Genomic DNA, 21,443 nt, shown 5'->3' with positions numbered 1-21,443 from the left:
TGGCAAGAAAAAAAGGTTTTACTTTGTGTTTTTCCAAATGTCTTTTACATCTGCAGCTTGTAAAAGAGAGACGGCACAAGACACGGCAGAAGATTTATTCAGAAAACAACAGTGTCTCTCAGAGACCTGTTATACAGTAATCATATCAGTGTTAACAGAAATCTCAGGGAGTTTATGAAGAAGTCAACGTAATCCTGTCAAATTTAGCTCCCCGTCGGCATCTTAGGGTGTTCGGGCCAAATAGAAATCGCTGCTCTGTCAGGATCTTCCTCCTTTGTGTTCCAGATGTGTGTTTTACAGTAAGTGTTCCTTTAATTTAGTTTGATTTTAAGCAGATATTCATGGAAGTCTCTCACAACAGCAAAGAGAGAATAAACTCTTATCTGACAAAAGTTAAGGTCACTGCAAGAATGTTTTCCACACTAAATCATACATTTGGGGTTTGGCAACATTACCAAAAAAAAAAAAAAAAATCAGAACTTTATTGGACCAAATTTAATGCATATTAATTTTAGAAATATGTTGTAGTTTTTGTGTTGCGATAATTTAGTTGTAGAAGAAAGAGGAGTTGAGAAAGACTAGATAAATCCTTTTGCATTTGCAATAAGTTTTTAACATCTCTCTAAGAACATTATAACAACAGATCATGTAGGAGAAAAAATGTAAAATATAGAAAAATAGGTAAAAAAATCTAAGGTACGATAAGAAATATGAAGGAAAAAATATCCAGAGAGGCTCAGAAGATGTTTTTGCAGGTTAAGTTTGTAGCTGAAATGATCAATCCATGGTCATACTTTACGTACAAACAAGTGGAGAGCAGCAAATATTCAATTACTTATATTCATTTCAAGTGGGCAACAAACACCGATGTAAAAAAAAAGCCAAAGGTTGTAACTCTACTTAAGTTATAGAAGACAAAAACAATTTAACACTGCTCACAAGTCCGGAACATCAAGTCAAGTCTGCTGAGGAAGACTCTACAGTCATGTCTCAAGTCACTGCAAGTGACTCAATCTGAAGCCCCAAAAGCACCATTCATTAAAAAAGATTTGCCACTTCCCTCACAATTCCACACAGAAATGTGGGTTCAAAGCATAATTTTAAAGGGGAACCTGTCCTTGTCGATCCTTTAGATCAGGAGAGTGGGAAAGGATTTGAACAGTTTGACGCCGCTTGGTCTTCAGGCCAGAGAAAGACAGCGGGTCTGAAAGGCTGCCAAACCCAGAGCCCTCAGAGTTCTCTGCACAAGGAAAACAGGCACAAACACAGTTAATAACACTTCTTTAAAAAAATCGCAATGGGATTTTTTTCACTTTCAATTGCAATTTCTTAAAGAAATTACATAAAAAATAAACATTTACTAAAAGTACTCTGGAAGGACTCTGAAGGGGCCAAATACAGCAAATCCCACAGATACTTTAGAAACGTCCTAACATGTTCTGGCTGGGATAACACAATTGGCACCTATTTTTCAGTGTTTCTTAATAAACAAAAATAACCTCCTGATAGACGTTAAAGGTTCAGGTGTCTCAACAAAAGCATTTTTGTTTCCCCCTCACTTTCTCCTTACCATGAATCCCTATTATATGCTCCAGGATCAGCACCCTCTCCGCCAGGATCTTCAGCGCCTCCCTGAGCTGTTGAATGGCCTCTCCCTGAACAGCACCGGCATGTTTATAGAAAGAACTCTGGAATGAACTCGAGAAAGAAAAGACACCAATCTTACATCATTCAGGCTCACTCCCGGCTCTCCTTTTGGTCCTGACGCTCCCTGGAAGCAGAAACAGTCATGTCTGCGTCAAGTAGGAGCGTTTTAGGCGACATAATAACCTGAAATGTACTTACTGGTAGGCCTTGCTCCCCTGTTGCACCTGGGGGCCCCTGGTTAAAAAATATCAGAGAGGAATAAACGTGTCTTCCTGCTCACTCACACACATGCCCTAATGGGTCACGTTCTCTATTCCCTTTGCACCAAATCTCCAATCTTAAATCATGCTAGTGGAGAGAAGGGATCAGGTTAAAAGACAGAGGCCCTCTAGAGAGCTGACTGCAGAGGGGACCTGACATGGCTGCTCTGATTAGTGAGCCCTGGCCTTGGATGAGGAAGAGGCGAGAGGATTAGTCATGGTTTGGACAGACTCTTTGAAGAAAAAGCTTGTTCCCATTTAATGTGTTTAAAATTTCACGACAGCTAGGGCCATTTATTTAAACATAACTAAAAGCATTTTGATAGTTCATAAGACCTAACTATGCTCAGTCAACCTGGTAATCCAATTATGAACGTACCGCTTCCCCTGGATCTCCTTTAGGCCCTGGACTGCCAGGCCTGCCTGGAAGCCCTTCCTTGCCCTGGTGTCAGACAGAACAGGGACATGTGTCGGAGGTGGAAGTCATACGTTACATATGATGCAATGCTGTGGAGACTCACATCTTGTCCAGGGAGTCCTGGGGCTCCAGCAGGGCCTTGTGTTCCCGGGGAGCCTGTTTCCATTCAAAAAAACAACCACCAAAAAGGAAGAAAGGTACGTTTTTTTCTGTTAAATCTGCACAAAAAAAAGGAAAGCAAACAGCTTTGAGAGGGATTTATCAGGGTTTGCAAACTACCTATGAACCCCCAAATAGCATATAATCAGTGTTTTAGTAAAATACTTTTCAAAAAGCAGAGTTTTTGCTTAATTAAAAAAAACTGACAAATACTCCACACTTTGCATTTTTTTGTCTTTTACAAGGAATGCAGCAATTCCTTTTATTTGCTGCAGGTTCATATACATCACAAAAATTACAATGGCATGTTTTTCTTTTTTGATTGGTGAATGTAAATAACGCAGACTGTAATAACGCACCAAAGAGGAGGTCAAACCTCATCAAGCATGCTTCATTAGCACTGTTATATATGATACCTGAGGGACCAACAGGACCTGCTGGACCAGGAGGACCAACTGTGATCCGAGGAGGAGGGATGGCTGAACGGATGGGGTTCTCTTCTTAAAAAAAAAAACAAAAAAACATCAAGATTTGCATCTAATCCGGATATGCAGCTAAGCAAATATTTTCACTGTCTACTTTGTTAAAAAGACAAAAATGTTCTTCACGAGTCAAATGATCCAACAGCACACAAAGTTATAATTCATTTCCTGATGTAAATTGTGTCAAATTGTTATTTTTTTAAATGCTCCAATTAATCAACTCTGGGAATGCTACTGAAACAATTATCATAGAAATTTGTTAAAAAAAAAAGAAAAAAGACCCCAAAAAAGTCTTGACTCCACTGTTTTTGCAGCTCAAAGTTCTAAAACAGACAAAATGCTCGAAAAAAAAGTTTGATCTAACTTGTGTTATTTGTGCATTTAAACAACTGCAAAATTTTTATATGAAGCAAAAATCAAATTTGATGTAGTGTCACCCAAGTGCAGTGAGTAAATGCAAGTCATCAATGTTATTCTCTGGTACAAGAATCTTTACTCTCTGTATTATCTGAAATTTGGTTGAAAGCACAATGATGATGGCAAAAAATGGGTGAAGACAACATTATTTTACATAAAAACATATTGTTTGTTGCTATGCAGAGGTCGACCGCCAATTGACAGGTTGCAGGTTCTGTTTCCACCTTGTTCTTCGTGGTCACAGGTTGGCACCGTGTGAGTGAATGTGTGTTCAAGGGGCGAATGAAAGTTGTGGCTGCAATAAACTTGTGCTATATAAGTACAAGCTATTTATTTACCAGCTTACTGTTTATGACAACTTTCCATGAAACTCAGAAACTTTTAGACCATCTGTGAATAAAAAGCTAAACTTCTTTTGTTTCTTTCTACAGTCCTGAGTTTTGTTAATCCGTTTTTTCAAAGTATTTCCTTAGCATACAGAAAACATTAGTAAGGTTTGCAAAACCGCATTATGCTTTGCTGAGGTAGCTGATAAGAACATGTGCTGCAAGGAATTTTATAAGCTTTTGGGGAAATAAAAAGGTATCTTTCCATCGTGGTCAACAGCTGGATTTAATACAGTGCCTTAAAGGTCGGGAGCAGCTGGTAGATCTAAAGCAGATCTATTTTCACAGAGCAGGAAATGCTTAAACATCCTCAGACTTCACTGAAAACATCCACTAAGTGGATAGGATGGATTGTTTAATAGCTTGAAGGACAGTTGTTAATATACATGTAAATAAAAATGTAGTTTGAGAACACCTCACACTTCCCTCATCACTTGAACATATGCTCAGCGTCAGCCTTCTCCCATGTGGAGACAGCACTATTACATTATGGCTGCAGTCCACAGAACGGGTCTTGAAGGAGCAGGCTTCCCTCTGGAACTAATTTTTCTAATGCTACAGCTCCTCGAGCCTGGCTGCTTCCCCAAGAAACTCCACATGAGTGGCAGCCTATCTCCTCCCTCATTCAAAGCCAGCCCTGCTCTTGGCTTGGGGCCGTGGCTAGTTTCCCCAAAACACAGACTGTTGTGCTGACAGCTAACAAATTAGGCCTGATTTAAAGCCAGTTGGCCCCACTCTGCTTACAAGGTCCCACAGACTCAAACCTACATAGCTGCAGACCCACAGACACAGTCCCAAAAAGACAAATGCATCCAGGCCTGTGAGGCGAGGAGTTTAACACAGACTCCTACTGCCTCCCTGTGGAGAAACATAAGCACTGAAGAGCCTCACATTCTATATATCCTTCTCCTTTTATCTTCCAAACTTCAAAAGACAAGAATATTTGGAGGACGTGCGGCAAAAAAAAAAACTGTTAACAAGCTCCTCCAAACCGCGGCACGAGTTCCTTCAAAGTAAAAGAGAAAAGCACAACTAAAACACAATCAAATGAAAAAATGTGTTGACACATCAGTCTTTTTGTAAGTACCGCTTCATCTCCATCGTTGGTACAAACTGAGGTTGCAGAATACGGTGGCTAAGTAGGAACAAAACACATGGAAACCATTACAGTAAATGTGTGCCAGCTGTGCTGTAGGGAAAAGCAACAATTCCCTCTTGATTAAAAATGTAAGCTGCAGTGTTTCAGTCTCTGCTCCTCCACCTGTCTACCTCTTAATCCACAGAAACCAGTTAAGGCAGATTCATGTCCTGCCTGTCAAAATGAGCTCATACAATAAGGATCACGGATTTTGGGATCATTTCTAAGACAGACTTACACTGCTGACACCAAGTCTGTGCATTTAAAGAACAGACCAGTTGTAACCTAAGATATTTTAGCTCTGCTATTCAGTTTTACTGAGAGGTTGAATGGAATGGTCAACCTTGAGAAGGTTCCACATGAAAAACGTCTCCTCGGATTTGGACAGGAGAAGAAGCAGACCCTGGAGGGCCTGGTGGACCAGGAGGGCCAGGAAGACCAATTTCTCCTGGCAAACCTCTGTCCCCCTTGGGCCCTACAAATGACAACAAAAAAAAGGAGTTTACTATTTTAAACCTTAGTTAGCATGTGTAAGATGATGACAGGATTTACCCATAGGTCCTGGAAGGCCTGCCTTTCCAGGAAGACCTGGAGATCCTGTGGAACCTGCACGCCCTGGAGGTCCAACGGGCCCTGGAGGCCCTCTGCCAGCAACTGCAGCATGAAAAACAAATTAGCTCCTGATGATTTTCTCTTTGTGGCTGTTTGGCTTTGCTGAAGAGTAAGCATGCAACCCTGAACACATGTTCTACCCTCCAGTTAAACGTGTTGGGAGACTGACACCATCCCCACCTTTGGGATGAACTTTCCTTTTTGATAAAACCAGTAGTTCTGTGTGACCTAATGAACGTGATACATACTTTAGCTGTGCTTCTGTGGATCTAAAATGGTGGGATTATTCTGGGAGCCACTGAGTATTCGTCCTCCACATACATATTTTGACTTTTCTTTCTTTTTTCCCACATATGTATGTCTTGTCACAGCTGTCAGCATATCTCATTATTGGTTTTTTTAGTGACACAAACAAGATCAATACAATTTTCCTCCAGATTTGTTTTTCCTCTTCACAGTCGGCCAAAGTGCATGTCCAGTATGGGGGTTATATTAAGTTCTCTCTCTTTGGAGCATGTTTGTAGATTATCATTAAATGTAGATATTTGGATCCTCCTGGATTGAACTGGAATGAATTAGAAAATGAAAAATCTAAGCCTTTTCTTGGATACTTGAAGATCTTGTGTTGTGGTTTGTTTTCTATAAATAAACTTAATGGAGTTTAATTTGGCTTTAAATGATCTAATTAGACCAAATTTAATAGATTGGATTAATTAGTTTAAAGCTTCACACACATCCAAATAGAAATGTTTTCCATCCAATAAAAAAGTAACTTCTTTGCTTTTAATGCTAATCTTGCAATTTAGAACTTTTACAGTGTCAAAAAAATCTTCTGTCATTCTTTTCAATTTAAAATAATTGTTTGCAACTAAAACTTACCCAGCCTGAGCTGGCTACAAAGAAATAATGGCCAAAAGATGGACATAGTTTATTTCGCTGAAATGTGGTAAAAAACAATACCAAAGTATGTGAGAAAACATCTTTTCTGGTGTGTGTAAGACCTGCAGGCAGGTATGGAGGTGGTCCAACAGAAGTGGGTCGAGGAGGGTCCACTTCATTTTCCACTGAGCCATATGGTAATCGGCGAAGTGCTGGAAGAGAAGAACGTTCCTCTTCCAGGAGTTTCACCTGGATCCAGAGCAGAACATTTCAGACACAAAGTGTCTTTACAATCCTCTTGTCACAGCATGTAAAGCCCCTACCTTTAATTCGATGTTGTTAATCCTCCCATTGATGTCACTGAAAGTAGTGCAGTTCATACACTCTAAGAGAAGACGAGGGAGAAAGGACAGGTTGTTAATACTTTGAGACAGACCAAACGATCATGTTTGTGCTGTTCCCTCACTTACTCATCTGCCCTGTCTCTTTTACTTCTAGTCTCTTGTCAAGACAGATGATAAGTTTTCCTTTTTTGGATAATTTACAAACTAGAAAGTAAAATTATACTTCTTATGTGAGTCCAAGTTTCACAGTGTTTTTTTGTTTTTGTCTATCTTATTTGCAGTGATGGATGATGAAAACGTTCTCTATCCATTAGCTTTAGCATGTAGAAATTGTCTCTTCATTTCTCATAGTACTATTGTACTATGCACAATGACAATAAAGCTATTCTATTCTATTCTATTCTAGTGAATGAAAAACAATCCCAATATTTAAAAAAAAAGAATAGGTGTGTTAGAAAAAAACAGTTCTCTGTTATATCATTACCTATGATTTACTGTTTTTACCCCCTAAAAATATAAAATGGATCCCCTTTCTCGATGATATTTAATATTCTGTTGTTTTTCTAAAAAAGCATGTCTGCTACACTGGGTCTGCTGTTCTGTCTAGTTAGTATGGATACAGAATGGAGTGACCCAGCCTGATATTCCACCAAATCAGCAGCAGAGGAGGTCAAAGAGCCAAACCACAGTTTACATTTCTACGAGTCACAAAATGAGCAAATGAGGTGGTTGCATTTACGATGTACAAGAAATATGGGGCAAAACTATGATGTATTCATTGTGTTTGCTATAAAAACACAAAAATCAATCTCTTTTGTGCTTATGAGTCTTTGCCATTAACTGAAAAATAGGTTTGATTAACTTTTTAATGTTTGGCAGTTTTGTGTCTGTGTTTTCTAGTGAAGAAAATGTGAAGTCAAAAGTTATACTTGGTTGAAGAAGTTTAAAATCTCCACTTTGTCAAAAGAACGTAGAAATCAGAGCAAGATTAGATGATCTGTTGAAACAACAGCATTTCAGCTTCTGTAAAATCTTTTTTTTTTAATGAGGAAAGAAATGCTGCTGTAGTAAGTGCCAAGAAAATCAAAGGAATTAGGTAACAGAAAGAGATTTTTTGATTAAGACATTTTTGGAGTATTTTGGAAAAATGAAACAATGTCAGGCTCCCTCTTTGAGAAGTTGTTTGGTTTTTCTTTTCAAATTAGAAAGAGCAAGATACTTGTGTGCATATCCTTTAAAACATTCTTGTTTACCACAAACCTTTCCTATGGTGCATTTATACTGTTTAGGACTTCTTGGTCATTTTTGTCCCAGAAATTACACGCTTTCAACCACAGCTAAACCACAAATACCTTGACTTTTTTTGGCTATGCAACAATTTTGGATCATTTTGCACAATATCCGATCCAAAACACAGAATACCCCGAAATCATTGAAGAAAATATTTGTTCTAAATCTGAATTTTCCTCTGGTCTAAGGCTCAGAGGAAGGGTGGAATGTCAGCTGCCTGTCCCACAAATGGGACCCACCCACACTGCGGTCATAGCAGGGACACCCAGAATGAGAAACAACTGCTGCTTATAAATAACCAAAGCATCAACAAAAAATGACTCAAACAGTCCCGGTCTGCCTAAACCACCGTCTCAGACCGCGGTTAATGAGGATGCTATCGTCAGCGGACAAGGTTTCTGCTTCACTGAAATAGTCCAGAGAATCAGGATTTTTCCCTCACTGATGCTCCTTTTCCACCACTTTCAATCTCACCCTGAAATTACAGTAAAAATTAATCTGAAACAAATCAAACAAAATACTGAGAGCTGCTCTGATGGGAAAAGACTCCCCCCACCCACCCAACATGAGGCATTGCTGCGCCTGAGAGGTTTCTTTAGTCTCTACAAAGATGTGAAAGATTCATAAATCAACAGGATTTAAGAGAAGCCGTAGCTCCACCATGTAAGAGCTGATGGAGGTTTGAAATCCATTCATCTGCAGTAGTTCGTCATCCACCATCTGACTCTCTTAAATCTCTGTGATGAAGCATTTAGATTTTAACAAGAGTTGGGAGTAACGCATTACAAAAGTAATTTTGCACGGCAGTATTTTACCTTTGTCCGTTTCTGTAGTAGCGTTAGTGATAAATATTTGATTGTGAGTGATGCTTCTGTTCAGTAAGGCTTGATGTAATAAACATCAAACCTCAAAAATCTGTTTTAATCAGCTAGGCATTAATCAGAAATGCAACAAATTCTTTCTTCTGTGAACTTTTTAAAGTTAGATTTTAATTACTGAGCCACATTTCCTGTTAGGCTTATAAATCCAAGTGTTTTAATTTGCATTTTGCAATATTTATAAATATGTTTTTGTAAGCCCTGTGGTTTCATACAGAAAATAGCTTTTGTATTGTTGATGTAGACAAAGTGAAGTGTAACACGCTTTTATTTTGAAGAAATAGTACTAAACATCTGTCTCTCCATGCCACCTCCAGGAGCAGGGCACTTTTTTGTAAGAAGAAACGATCAATGCTTGAGAACCTCACTTGATCATCATGGTTTTCATGAAATTACTGTCAGAAATAGTTTTCCATTTCCTCTCATAGCGTCTACAGTACTTTTATATACCCATATGTACCCATAACACGCTCTCCACCTCTGCTACTTCTCTCCTTTCAAGGTGAAGAATGGGTTCATCCCACCTGTATTTCCCTCGCAGGAGCATTATCTCTCAATGCTGTCAGCTCAAGCTCCTGTTCAGCTGATCCATCATGATTGACGAAGGGCACATCAGGTGCTACTCTGTTCTCTCAATGCCTACAGGAGTGTGCAAATGTCAGGTGTTGGAGTTTCTGTCCCCAACTAAGATTCAGTCTTGGATCCACATTTTTAACTCTGCATCCTTTCAGGCTAGTCCTTGCCCTAAAAATGATCTTCTCTTTAGTGGATTCTGTCCGGATCTTCCTCGGAAACCTACTGTAGGCAGACTTCCTCAAACTCTCCTTCACCGGATCTGACTTCCCTTCTTTCACTGCTACCTTCAGAAAAGACAGGAAGTTAGAAACATGAACTCATTACCTTTATCTGTGACTAAATTCATGTTTGCCTACAATATATTTGCCTTCTATTCCCCCGTCACCCTCCATCTGCCACTGTCCTGTTCACAAATCGAATGTATAGTCATTAAGACAAGTCTCTTCTGTACTAGCTTATCTATGTATATTCTCCATAACCTCTAGTGTCATAATTTGTCTTGCAATTTCCAGTATCTCTACTAGAAAGAGATCGCTGTTGCTTTTTATTCAGTTTTTACACATCACCTTTACATTAAATATAACTCATCATACTTACCCGTAACCAAACTATTTCTGGGTGTCCATCCATCATTAGCATTCTCACACTATACAATTATTCTTCTGGTTAAAACATAAAAAGTGACCAGGTATCGTTAAAAATAAAATAAAAATATCTTGTTATGGCCTTAGACCTTAATGAACCTCTTCAGACCTGAGCTAATATTTAAACTACCCATCTACACATGCATTCACACGGCCCCAGTAAGAAGAATTACCAACCGTGGTAATGTTAACCTAAAATGTGCACACGTGTCACACCAGGTCTTAAGTGAATAAGCCTTTGTCTGATTTAAGTTTAACAGAGGAATACTGATAAAATACCAGAAAACCACTTTACATTTTTACTAAATGTTAACTGGATTTGAATTAGTTGTGGTCCGGGCTGTCATCTTTACCCCACTTTATTATTACAGATTAATATTATTATTACAAATGTTGATTTTTTTAAATGTTATGTACTACTTCTGGCCTTTTGTTCCAGCAATCCCTATAACACTGCTGAGGATAAATAGGTATTGAAAATAGATTAATCTAATCATTTTTTTTTTGAGTTGGGTTATCATAACACGTTACGATCCGAGATGGTCGTTTTGTAATTTAAAGGATTATTCATTAACCTCTATTAAATCCAGGACTCCACTTAATTTAACATCACTTTTAATGGAAAAAAAACATTGAAGTATATATATTTATATAATTGGAAATTAAGTCAGACATGAAGTGGTTAGTAAGAGGTACAAGTAATCTGTAAAGTAGTGTGATGGTAACTTTCACATTACTGTTTTGCCTAGAAGAGTCTTTGGTCCTAAATTGGTCTGGATTTTAAAATGCTCATTCATGCTTTCCAAACCAGACGATGCATCTGAAATATGCTGCCTTTTAACTGTTCCTCTAAGAGCTATTAGGCTCACATTTGTGGCTTTGAGCTAAACATCTTACCAGCTGTTGGAGTCCCATGAAGTACTGTACACACATTTGTGTTTCCTTTGCAGGAACTGAAACAAGTGTGCACTCTATACTAGACCAGAAATCCTCTCTTAAAACCTGTTTGTCAGATTATCAGTAAATTATATTCTGAAAATTTAAAAAAAAAAAAAAGCTTGAAATTTTATCCCAAAAAAACAACCTTTTTTACTTTATCCATACAAAAAACACATTTATTACAAATATTACATATTTTGTCAGACTGGCCTTTATATTGCTGCTGCATTTATAGCTACCAAACCAAAGTTTGCTTTATTTTTGCACATTTTCATTTTAACTTTCTATCTCACACTTAGTTAAACTCTCAAATGACATCTCTTTATATGGCAGCCCTCACCAACAGTCCTGTAGGCCAGAAATAAACCAATTACATCTTGTTAAATCAGAAAACACTCTAAGAAAACACCACACAAATGTGAACCCGTACAGAACAACACTGCTTTCTTCTTTCTTTTGTTTTTTAATGAGTGGCAGGTTTTCATTTTCTACTGTTGGAATTTAATTATGTTGGGTTAGAAAACCAAACGTTCAGTGATGTTTCAGTTCGTACCACAGCATAAAAGTCTGTTTGGATCCATAATTACACTCTAGCAACATCAGACGGGGTTGTTTTCTTTGGATCGCACACAGCTCATGGGAAAGATTCAAACTGATGTTGTCTTTAGTGGGAAACCAAATAAACAGTAAAAAAATAGAAAGTTTTCTGCTCCACTTGTGTGTTTTTGCTCTTTCCTCCCCCAAAAAAATTCACATTTTGACTGATACTTCTGTAGATTCTATGAAAATTATTCACAGATGCAACAATACGCTTCGTAGTTTTAACGTAGTACTTTTGCAAGATAAGTTATCGCAGTGATATCACTTGATTTTTCACAAGAAATGTCTGATATTAATTGCTTATTTAAAGGCCAAGTCTGTTAAAGAAAACTGAGAAAAATCAGGGGCCCACTTGGATCATGGAAAAGCACTTTTGCTGGATAAGCCTTTATTTAGACGTCAGATGAATTAAAACTGCAACTATATTCCATCGCAGGAAGCATCAAAAACAACCCAGCCTGAGTAATAACCCCCGGCCTGTATTTTATGATCTGCAGGACAAGACAGCACAGAGTATTTTGGCAAGCTGTGCATCAGAGTGCAGTCACAATCTGCTGAGCCAAATACATTTCCTATATTAAACCTGGACAGCGATCACAGACGTTACTCATTTTTTCTCGATTTTGCCCAGAAACAAGTTCAGGCACAAAGTAAACCACAGCGCTAAATCTTTGCTCCGCCTGTGTCTGAATGAGCGGCGGGTATGAAAGGGTGATGTATTGAAACATCTTTTTGGGGCTGAAGAGTGGCCTTAACCTCAGAAGGATAAATAGACAAGCATCCACCCAGTATATGTGTGGGTGTTGTGTTTGTGTGCGTGTACAAACCCCAGACAGGCTTTAAGGGCTGGCCCTGTCCCAGGATCCTGTTGTGTGTCTGCCTTAGCCAGCAAATGGTGAGCAATTGCTGGCATGAAGGACAGCTGGCAAAAAAAAGAAAAAAAAAGAAAAAGAGAAACACACACAGATGCACACTTGTCAAGCCACAAAATCTCACTCGTAAGATCACACACCCACTCTGACCACAACTGCCAGTGACGGAGGTTTAAAGAAGGTTTCTCGAAATTCAAGATGTCTGGCGTTTAACACAATGATCATTAAGAAATGTTTACTACGATGAAGCTGCCTGAACGCTTCTGTGATAAACAGAACACTTTGTGAGCAAAAATGTGTGACTGAAAATAAAAACACTTTAAATCCCCAGCAAGACATGTGTGTTAATCTGAAGCTCTCTGATGAAAAACAGACCCTTTCAGCCGCTCTAATAATGACGAAACACAGCGATTCTACAAAAATTAACACCTCATTTGTCTGGTTTGGCCTCAGGTTGCCTCAACAGGTCCTCCTCAGCTGAACATGCTGGGTTATGACCACCCCCCTCCTGAAAAAACAGCTGACTCTGCAAACCTTTGGTATGTTATCCGCCCATCACTCACATATAGAGATAGATGATGCTGCTGACACAAACATGCAGCCGTTGTCATGCAATGAGTTGGAGCCGTGAGATGTCAGATAGAACGACGAGAGTAGAGACGTGATGACAGCCGGAGATGATACCTGCTGTCCACTCACTGCTGTTTTATGAGGGGTCCCTATAATTATGGATTATGAGACAAACATTGGAAAATCATTATGGTTTGTTTAGAGAACCAAAATGGAATTTGTTTCATGCTCTAGGAATCCTTTCACATCTAAATCACATCATTAGGACACATATGCAGCCCTAACAGGCTTTTCATCAAATAATTGTCAGAGCGCACAGACACTCATGAGCCTTGTGTCAACTTTATAATAAATAAATCTCACGTTCTGGCATTTATAAATGCACGAGTTTCAGTGGATACCAGCATGATTTGTTTGTTATTTATATAAAATAATTTTATCATGAATGCTTAACCTCCCCTGTCAGCAGGGCTTCACCAATGACTTCATTGATAGAGTGTCATGAAAAGCAAGAGAGGATGTAGGATTTTTTTTTTTTTCTTAATCTCTACTATAATTTCTCTGACTATACATAGTTTACAAAGGGCAACATTTTTATAACCTACACAACTATGTGTTATTTATTTGATAGAAACAGCAGATGTCACACTGAAACCTTGCATGGACTTTACAAAGACTTAACCTGTAGGAACAGAAGACAGCCTGACCACTAAATGGAAGAATTTCAAAGAGAGAATGGCTAGTAAGGTGATGAGAGAAAAACGAAAAACCACAGACGGAGCACCGGGAAAACTTCATCCAACAGGCACATCAGACCAAGAGCGTCTGAAATATCCCATAGCTCCCGGCAGGTCAAAGGACACCATCTGACCCACTTTTGAGCCCCAGCAGGGATGTAGCAGAGAGATCGGTCATATTAGTACACTGCAGATTGAGGTCTGGAGAAGCACTGTGGGATTTTTTCTCTGTTTTATCGCTTAGCTTAAAGAGAAGAAAGGAAGATCTTAAGGACATAGGAGTCAAGCAGAAAAGAGTATAGATTATAAAACACAGCGGACAAAAAAAGGAAAAACATGAATCCATTTAAAAAACACAGATCATGTTTAAGGTGACCCATCTGATAGATTTCTCCCTCCTTCTTTTCAGTCAGCCAGGAGAAAAGATTACTTTAGAGGATTTCTAGAAACCTTCATAAAAAAAGCGGACCACTTACAGTCTAACCTTTAAACTCCATTTATGCTTCTTTTAAAAGAAATGTTACACTGAAAACTCAATTTTAATGCAAGACCTAAGGCAGCTGTTCTTGTAAGGTGAGGTCCCGCTTCTTATTCTGTCTAGATTAACAGAGAAAATTCTGTGCTGTTAAAATGGTCGTTAGAGCTTGTGTGCAACCCCAACAAGGGTCAACATGGGGGGGGGTTACTGACACATTTCTGTCAAATGTGCCTCAGGAAGTCATGTGGAGTTGGGGAGATGCACTGTGTGCACAGTCAGCGTAATCCAGACTGTCAAATGGGAGACAGGTCAGGGTGTCAGAGCAAGTTGTTCAGAAAACACCCGATTTACATCAGGACACACAAAAATGACTCAAAGTACCAACATGCTTTCTGAGTTTGAGTCTGTTGTGAGATCTAAAGAACACTAAAAGATTTGTGGGACTAAAATCAATGTAATACATTTACAGGTTGAGTAACCAGGAAAATACAAAATAATCAAATTTTCATTATAACTTAGAAGTGTGTCAAAGAAATCTGACCAAAATGATCATTGATGTCAAAGTTTTGCCTCGATTTCAAAGGTTTTAGAGATTTATAAAGAGAAAACCATTTCATACAACCACCAGTGACATTTTTAAGTCCCACTCTCATCATCCTTTGATCTATTTTAAAATGCTTCCCACTGGTCTTTTAGTTATGACTTTTTCATTTTGGAAGTGGATGCATCAGAATGGAGTGGAGCAGGAAGCTTGTGACCCGGTGTAGAAGCTTCTAAGTCACACCTACAAGCATTTTCAAACTGCATTTTTGTGTCTGCTCCTGGTTCACAATGATTTGAACAAGAAAATACTCACAAATGCAATTTTAAATGAATCGTAATTTTTCATTAACAGAAAAATGTCACAAGAACATGTGAAAAACACTAAAAATCCCATTTTTATTCATTGGACTAGGTGTTTAAATGAAAAGCAGATAAATCAGCAAATTTGAACAAACTACAATAAAACTTTTAAAGGACAAAGAAATATTTTTCTTAAAAAAATGAACTGAACAACATGTTTCGGTCATAAACAGCATTTTATGGAGCATCTGTTTTAAATATAAGCATAAATCATTAAAAAATGAATCGTTTTGCACACAAACGTTTTTGAGGCTGAATTCTCCATCATGAAGGCAACTTGGCCATTTACCAGACAAAAGCGTTAGACTAAGCATATTTTGAGCTTTGGAAAACTAAAACAGGATGGTCCTAGGTAAACAAGAGCAACACGCATCTCCTCAGCTTACATAGACTCAACTTTGACTCTGGCCTTCTTTAAAAGTCCTCTTCTTCTAGATCTCTGGGGGGCTTTGGGGGGGCCTCTGAAGTCGAGCCAGAACGCCATCAAACTAAAACCAGAGATGATGTCATCCTTAAGGCTGTCCTCTCTCTTGCTGATAAAAACAGCTGGCTCAGAGCCTCCATGCAGCAGTTTTCTGCTGCATGTTCATTGTTCCGGAGTGACATGAAGACCTCAACAGAACTGCACAAACACACATGTTTATAATTCTGCTCTGAGCCAAAACTTTCCATGCAGCGAGGATTTGTTTGACGTTTTGGGAAATATGATTATGTGCTTTCTTAACCACTAGTTATATGTGGAAATTGATAACATGCCTTGTCTATGTTCGCCACTAGCAGCAGAACGTTTCTAAACAGTTGAGAATTTAAGATATTTCACCATCAGTAGGATTTAAAACATCATTAAACAAGTCCAAGATGCAAATCTATCTAAAACCATGGGGAAAATACTACATTTTATTTATATACTGAGTTTAGTGTGTATAAAATGTACAAAAAAGGTTACATTTCCTGTTAATTGCATGGCCATAACATTAAAAGTCCAATCTTAACCATGAGTGTTTATCGATCTACATCTTTGCAAGTAGAATTTGGTTTTTTTGACAATATCAGAAACATATCGTGTTCATTAGAGTTAGTTTTTTTTAAGGGTAAAAAAAAGAAATAAAATAAAATAATTGCTCGATATCCTTTATAAGAACTCCGAGTGACTTCTAAAAGTCCTCTTTCACATTATCTGCATTGATGAATATACCAGGAACTCCTTTCAAAACAGTGGGGTTCGGAGTACTTCATGCAAAAAATAATAATCTGCAACTTTAGTTGGAAAAATTGCTAACAGATGAGTATTTCCAAACTTCCTACTAACAAGAAGTGATTTAAAAGAAGAAAAGTAGTCTGCTCCTGTCTGTATTACGCATCAGTCTGTGAAATATGAATGTGGGGGTAACATCATGGTTTGGGCCTTCTTTTTGTCCTTGGACTGGGGGATCAATGGTGGTACCATGACTTCCAGATCAATGACTTTTAAAGAACACAGCCCTGATGTGCAGAAGTGTAACAAAATCAAAAGTGGGACATGTGCCAAGATGAATTGCACAGAAGAATTACAGAAGATTAAAGTTAATGAGTTGATGAATAATTTGGTAAAACCTTTCTGGATTATTTATGGCTTCTGCTAACCTACTTTAGTGTTCATGTTAAAATGTGTTGTCCATTTTATTTAACTGTATCAGAAGTGTTTTTTCACTGTAAACTTACATTTTCTTTTTTATTTAGGAGCTGGAGTTGGATCCCAGCTCCTAAATACTCACTTTCCCACAGCTCCACTGCTTGTCTACAATGCTAGCATCCTGCAGACCAGAAATGTTCTCATTCTATTTCTCCTGCTTCCTTCAGACACAGTGAGCCCTCCCAGCTCACCCTCTATGCTTCAGCTCTCAGCCGACTATCACTGACATCATCCTCTGTCCTAAAAGTCTTCTCACCGAGACCAACTTGGCCCTCTAGCTCTCCATATGGAGGTGATTACTGTGCTGCTTTGTACTGTTAGGAGGTACAAACACGTTTCAACAAACATTCAATAAACAGGTGATTACTTCTTCCCACCTCTCAGTCACTTTGGTCTCAAGTGAACCATAATGAAAACCAGTGGTTACCTCTTTTTGGAGAATCATTTCCACAGCTGAACAAAAAATGGCATCGACAGGCTTTGTAACACCATGCATGTTCCTTCTATTTGTCCAGAAACAGGTTTTTGTGGTCGATCACGTTGATCTCATCTCTGTAACGAATGTTTCTACAAAATGGAAAAAACTGTGGCAACTCTGTCTCGTCAACAAAAATCCCTTTTTCAGATAACTTTTATTCTGTCGACACATTTAACCGAACCAGAGCTTTTAAACAGATGATTAAGTTCATGGCTCAAAATAATGCCCCAGATTGATATCTACACAAAATAACTGTAATAAAAAGAAAGGTTTGTAATAACTCCAGCCTCTGCAGACTAATTCCATCTATAAAAGGTTATGTGATGTTTAAAAAAGTGAAAAGGCGCTGTGCTTTTCACAGCCCCTGCTCTTTTTGTTGGTGCTGACCGTTGTGGCTTGACCCTTTTTGGTCTTTATTGGGACTAAAGTCTGCGGTCTGTGGTGTTCACTTCAATGTACTTACCATGACGATACAGAGGGAGGCGAGCAGAATATGATGTAAAAGACTCATTTGGGCGGGTCTGCCCTTTTCAACACACAGAAGCAGCACAAGACACACAAAAATAATGTCACATTTTCTTTCTGGATCCTAAAAATCACTGAAGGCACAAGCACAAAAGGAAAGGTGCAAAACTAAGAAAACACCAGATTCTTTCAACTCCTGTTTCAATACAGGCTCTGGCCCCAAACGTAATCCCGCACAGGCTTTCCTCTCTTAATTCAACAACTTTTAAAGCCATATCAAAAACCCAACCGCTGCACAATACAGTACAGCGATTAACAACTTGTGCAGAAACACGCCACCGAAGATGAAAAGAGCGCTGATGTGGGAAACACTGCGTGGTGCTGCTAAGAAGACGCAGATGTGTCTGGGCACAGCACATGGCCTTTTATTGAAGCCCCTGAGAAAATTAGTCTTTAGAAAGTCTATCTACACTTCCTTCAGGCCAACCTTTTTTTGAGCGGGATGCATTGTGTGAAATAGAGATCCTCACCTTCACGGCACTCCTCTCCAACAAATCCCGGGCAGCATCTCCACTCCACAGCAGAGACTTGCTTGTACGCAATCTTGAAGGATGGCCTGATGACAGTTCTGTAGCTGAATGACAACAAAAGTGTTGTTATTTCGCGGACCTAATTTAGGTGTTTTCATTTACATACGGTGATATGAACAGAGTGAAACTATTGATACCTTTAACACTCTTACTCTTTTTATGCAAATAGTAATTTAAAACTCTGAATGCACAGCCTGGGTTTTGCTTACCATGGTTCTTTTAACAAAACACTTCCCATACAGACACAAATGGAATTTTCTGTGAGCTATGAATTACGCCGAACTGGCGGAATTTCTACAGTTAAAATGGTGATCTTTAGAGTTTTACTACCCCTCCATCCATTTTCTTAATCTGCTGTATCCCCTTTTAGGTCTTAGGACTGCCAGAGCCCAACCTGGCTACTGTTGGGCAAAGGCGAGCTACACCCTGGACTGGTCGCCAGCCTGTTGCAGGCCGTCAATCACACACCCAAGGGACAATTTAGAGCAATCAATCAACCTATCAAGCTTGTTTCTGGACAGTGGAAGGAAGCTGGAGATCCCAGAGAAAACCCCTGCATGCATGAGGAGGACATGCAAACTCCTCACATAAAGGACCCAGCTGGGATTTGAACCAGTACCCGATCGCTATGAGGTGAAAGCACTAACCACAGCCTGACTTTTACTTCAGTAACTTTTTTTCTTTTTTCACAGTAGATCTAAGCAGAAAACCAGTTCTCTTAATGAGCTACAATGGGCTGTGTTTATCTCACTCCTTCTTTTTGTTTGTAAAATGTTGAGTTATGGGACGCACAACAATATTTGAAAAATGTCTGTATCAGCAGATAAAAGGATTATTATTGCAGCCCTTAGGAACATTTCTGCCAATTGGTGTGCAGTGTCGTTCAGGTTTGACTAAATGTCCATGATGAACGTGTCTGTGTGTCAGCAACAAGAGAAACACACATACAGACAGCAAACTTGCTGTTTTCAAAACTTCGTGGTGATGTGTGGCCACATCAAACAAATGTACGTTATAGCACTCATTTATTAATATAAAATCGACAATATTTTAAATTAAAATTTGAAATTGTGGACACTAGTAACACATCCTTGAAAATATTTGCTGGAAAATGGCAAAAAAAAAGCTGATTCTTTTTTGAAAGTAAGTTTTAAAAGTTAAGAGATTTTTTTAAATCACAAGAATTGCTATTACTTGTTTCAAACCACTTAAGGAACATTGTTTTGAAGGGAAGTTACTTTTACTGTGGTAATAGTATATTTATAACATAAGAAAATGAATATGTCACATCATGACTTTTAACGCAAGGACTAAAAAAATGAGAGCTCTCAGCATCACACGTGATCTAAAATGATGAGTGCATATTTGACTGAAGGATGAAGAAGTAACAACCTGATAACTTTGGCACATGGTCCGGGCCATCTGCAGCCCTGAAACACTCTCTGCACTGAGCTTTCTGTCCCATTGTGCACTTTGCAGGTCACTGTCTTGAAAACAGTGTGCTGACACCAGTTCCTAGAATACAGGTTGGAAGAGTCTTTGTTAGTCGTACAGTGGAAACATAGTTGGAATAAAACATGCGTAAAACAAACGGCAAAAGTGAGGGAAAATCGCCCGCAGGGCATGAGGCATTGCCTCGAATGTGTGCGCACCTACGTGACCCGGTACCGGGTGGTCCCGTGCTGCTGCTGTGTTCCGACTTGATGCGCTGCCGCTGGATTGTGATGCCTGGGAAGCGATAGACAAACCCAGTTCCAAGCGCAGGATACACTAAACTAATCCAAACGAACAGCGCGTAAAGGCAAGACAAGCTCATCATCTCAGCTGAAGCAGTCCAATGAGGCTGATGGGTCCCGCGTGAATCCTTCTTTGAAAGAAATGCAAAATGAAAGAAAAGAAAACCCCAATGAAACTGTTAACTTAACGAGCTAGTCGTTAGTCTTCGTGCTGGCGCCCCCAAATGCCCGACATGAATGACATTCAGTCTCTTTCTCTTCCTTCCTATAGAATATGTTTGGTTTCTGACGTTTGACATCGTGCCGAGAGCAAGGAGTCAAATATCCCGTGTGCGTAAAAAGCGCGCTGACTGCCAGGGTTAGACGGAGTGCGTAAAAAGCGCATCTGGTCTCCATTGAGAGCCACAAACGTTCAGTCTTTATATAAAATAATGTGAAAAACATGTCAGGAAGCAGTTCATGCTCCGAAAAGTTTAATGCATTTCATTTTTTTAAACCGCAAACAATACCGCGGAAGCACACAACCCCAGAGTACTGTTTTAAAGTTTTGCAGCATACCAAAAGTTTAAACAGGGCATTGTAAACTTTTGGTTTGAAAAAACTGGAAAGGGCAAAAACAAGAACTGCTTCGGTATAAGAATAAACTGAAAATGTGTTCACAACCATGTGTTTATATGCAATAACGAATTCTGATAGCATTTCACTTTAAATACAGCTTGATGCTGGTTTTCAGAAATTCCCCCATAAAGTAATAGAAACAAGATTAGATGGTTAAAAAAGGTCCTTTTTTAACCAAGACCTTTTTTAACCATCTAATCTTGTTTCTATTACTTTATGGGGGAATTTCTGAAAACCAGCATCAAGCTGTATTTAAAGTGAAATGCTATCAGAATTCGTTATCCAAAAAATGATTTTGATTAATTGGACCAAAGTTTGAGGGACAAGCCCTTAATCAATTGTATTGACAGGGAACATGTGTTTCTAAAATCACATGTTGATTTTTATTGAATTTTGAGTTTAAAAAGACATACATACACACACACACACACACACACACACACACACACACACACACACACACACACACACACACACACACATATATATATATATATATATATATATATATATATATATATATATATATATATATATATATATATATATATATATATATATATATATATAAAATAAAAAAACATATATATTCCATAAAGTAAAAAAAAAGATAACGATTTCCCTAGGAGGTATACAAAAACAAGCAACAACAACA

The 21,443-nt window shown here is 38.6% G+C and overlaps 1 protein-coding gene across 2 annotated transcripts; it reads right to left on the bottom strand.

Annotated features, from left to right (window-relative positions):
* Positions 1-79: 79 nt before the first annotated feature.
* On the bottom strand, positions 80-20,564 carry col26a1 (collagen, type XXVI, alpha 1). 2 transcript variants are annotated; one of them, XM_011482513.4, is made up of 14 exons: positions 20,087-20,564; positions 19,827-19,949; positions 18,375-18,478; positions 6,722-6,783; positions 6,521-6,647; positions 5,460-5,561; positions 5,251-5,382; positions 2,901-2,984; positions 2,429-2,481; positions 2,287-2,349; positions 1,846-1,881; positions 1,727-1,771; positions 1,571-1,655; positions 80-1,240 (listed from the first exon to the last, which is right to left on the bottom strand). In XM_011482513.4, the coding sequence occupies exons 1-14, from the start codon at positions 20,251-20,253 to the stop codon at positions 1,101-1,103; spliced, it is 1,323 nt and encodes a 440-aa protein (XP_011480815.1). In that variant the 5' UTR covers positions 20,254-20,564; the 3' UTR covers positions 80-1,100. The 2 variants fall into 2 exon arrangements, with proteins under 2 accessions (XP_011480815.1, XP_011480817.1); XM_011482515.4 differs by having other exon boundaries at positions 2,901-2,981; positions 20,087-20,502.
* Between the last annotated feature and the right edge of the window lie 879 nt (positions 20,565-21,443).

Source organism: Oryzias latipes, chromosome 13, assembly GCF_053564925.1.
Source record: "Oryzias latipes strain Hd-rR chromosome 13, Olatipes_Hd-rR_3.1".
Lineage (NCBI taxonomy): Eukaryota > Metazoa > Chordata > Actinopteri > Beloniformes > Adrianichthyidae > Oryzias > Oryzias latipes.
This window is presented reverse-complemented; position numbering and strand designations above follow the sequence as displayed.

Excerpts from the sequence above, each read along its gene's own strand:
- col26a1 (XM_011482513.4), bottom strand. The coding sequence starts at position 20,253 with ATGATGAGCTTGTCTTGCCTTTACGCGCTGTTCGTTTGGATTAGTTTA. Across the intron at positions 19,950-20,086 it reads CCCGGTACCGGGTCACGTAG|GAACTGGTGTCAGCACACTG; the intron begins GTGCGCACACAT and ends CCTGTATTCTAG. Across the intron at positions 1,656-1,726 it reads CGGGAGTGAGCCTGAATGAT|GGAGAGGCCATTCAACAGCT; the intron begins GTAAGATTGGTG and ends GGTGCTGTTCAG.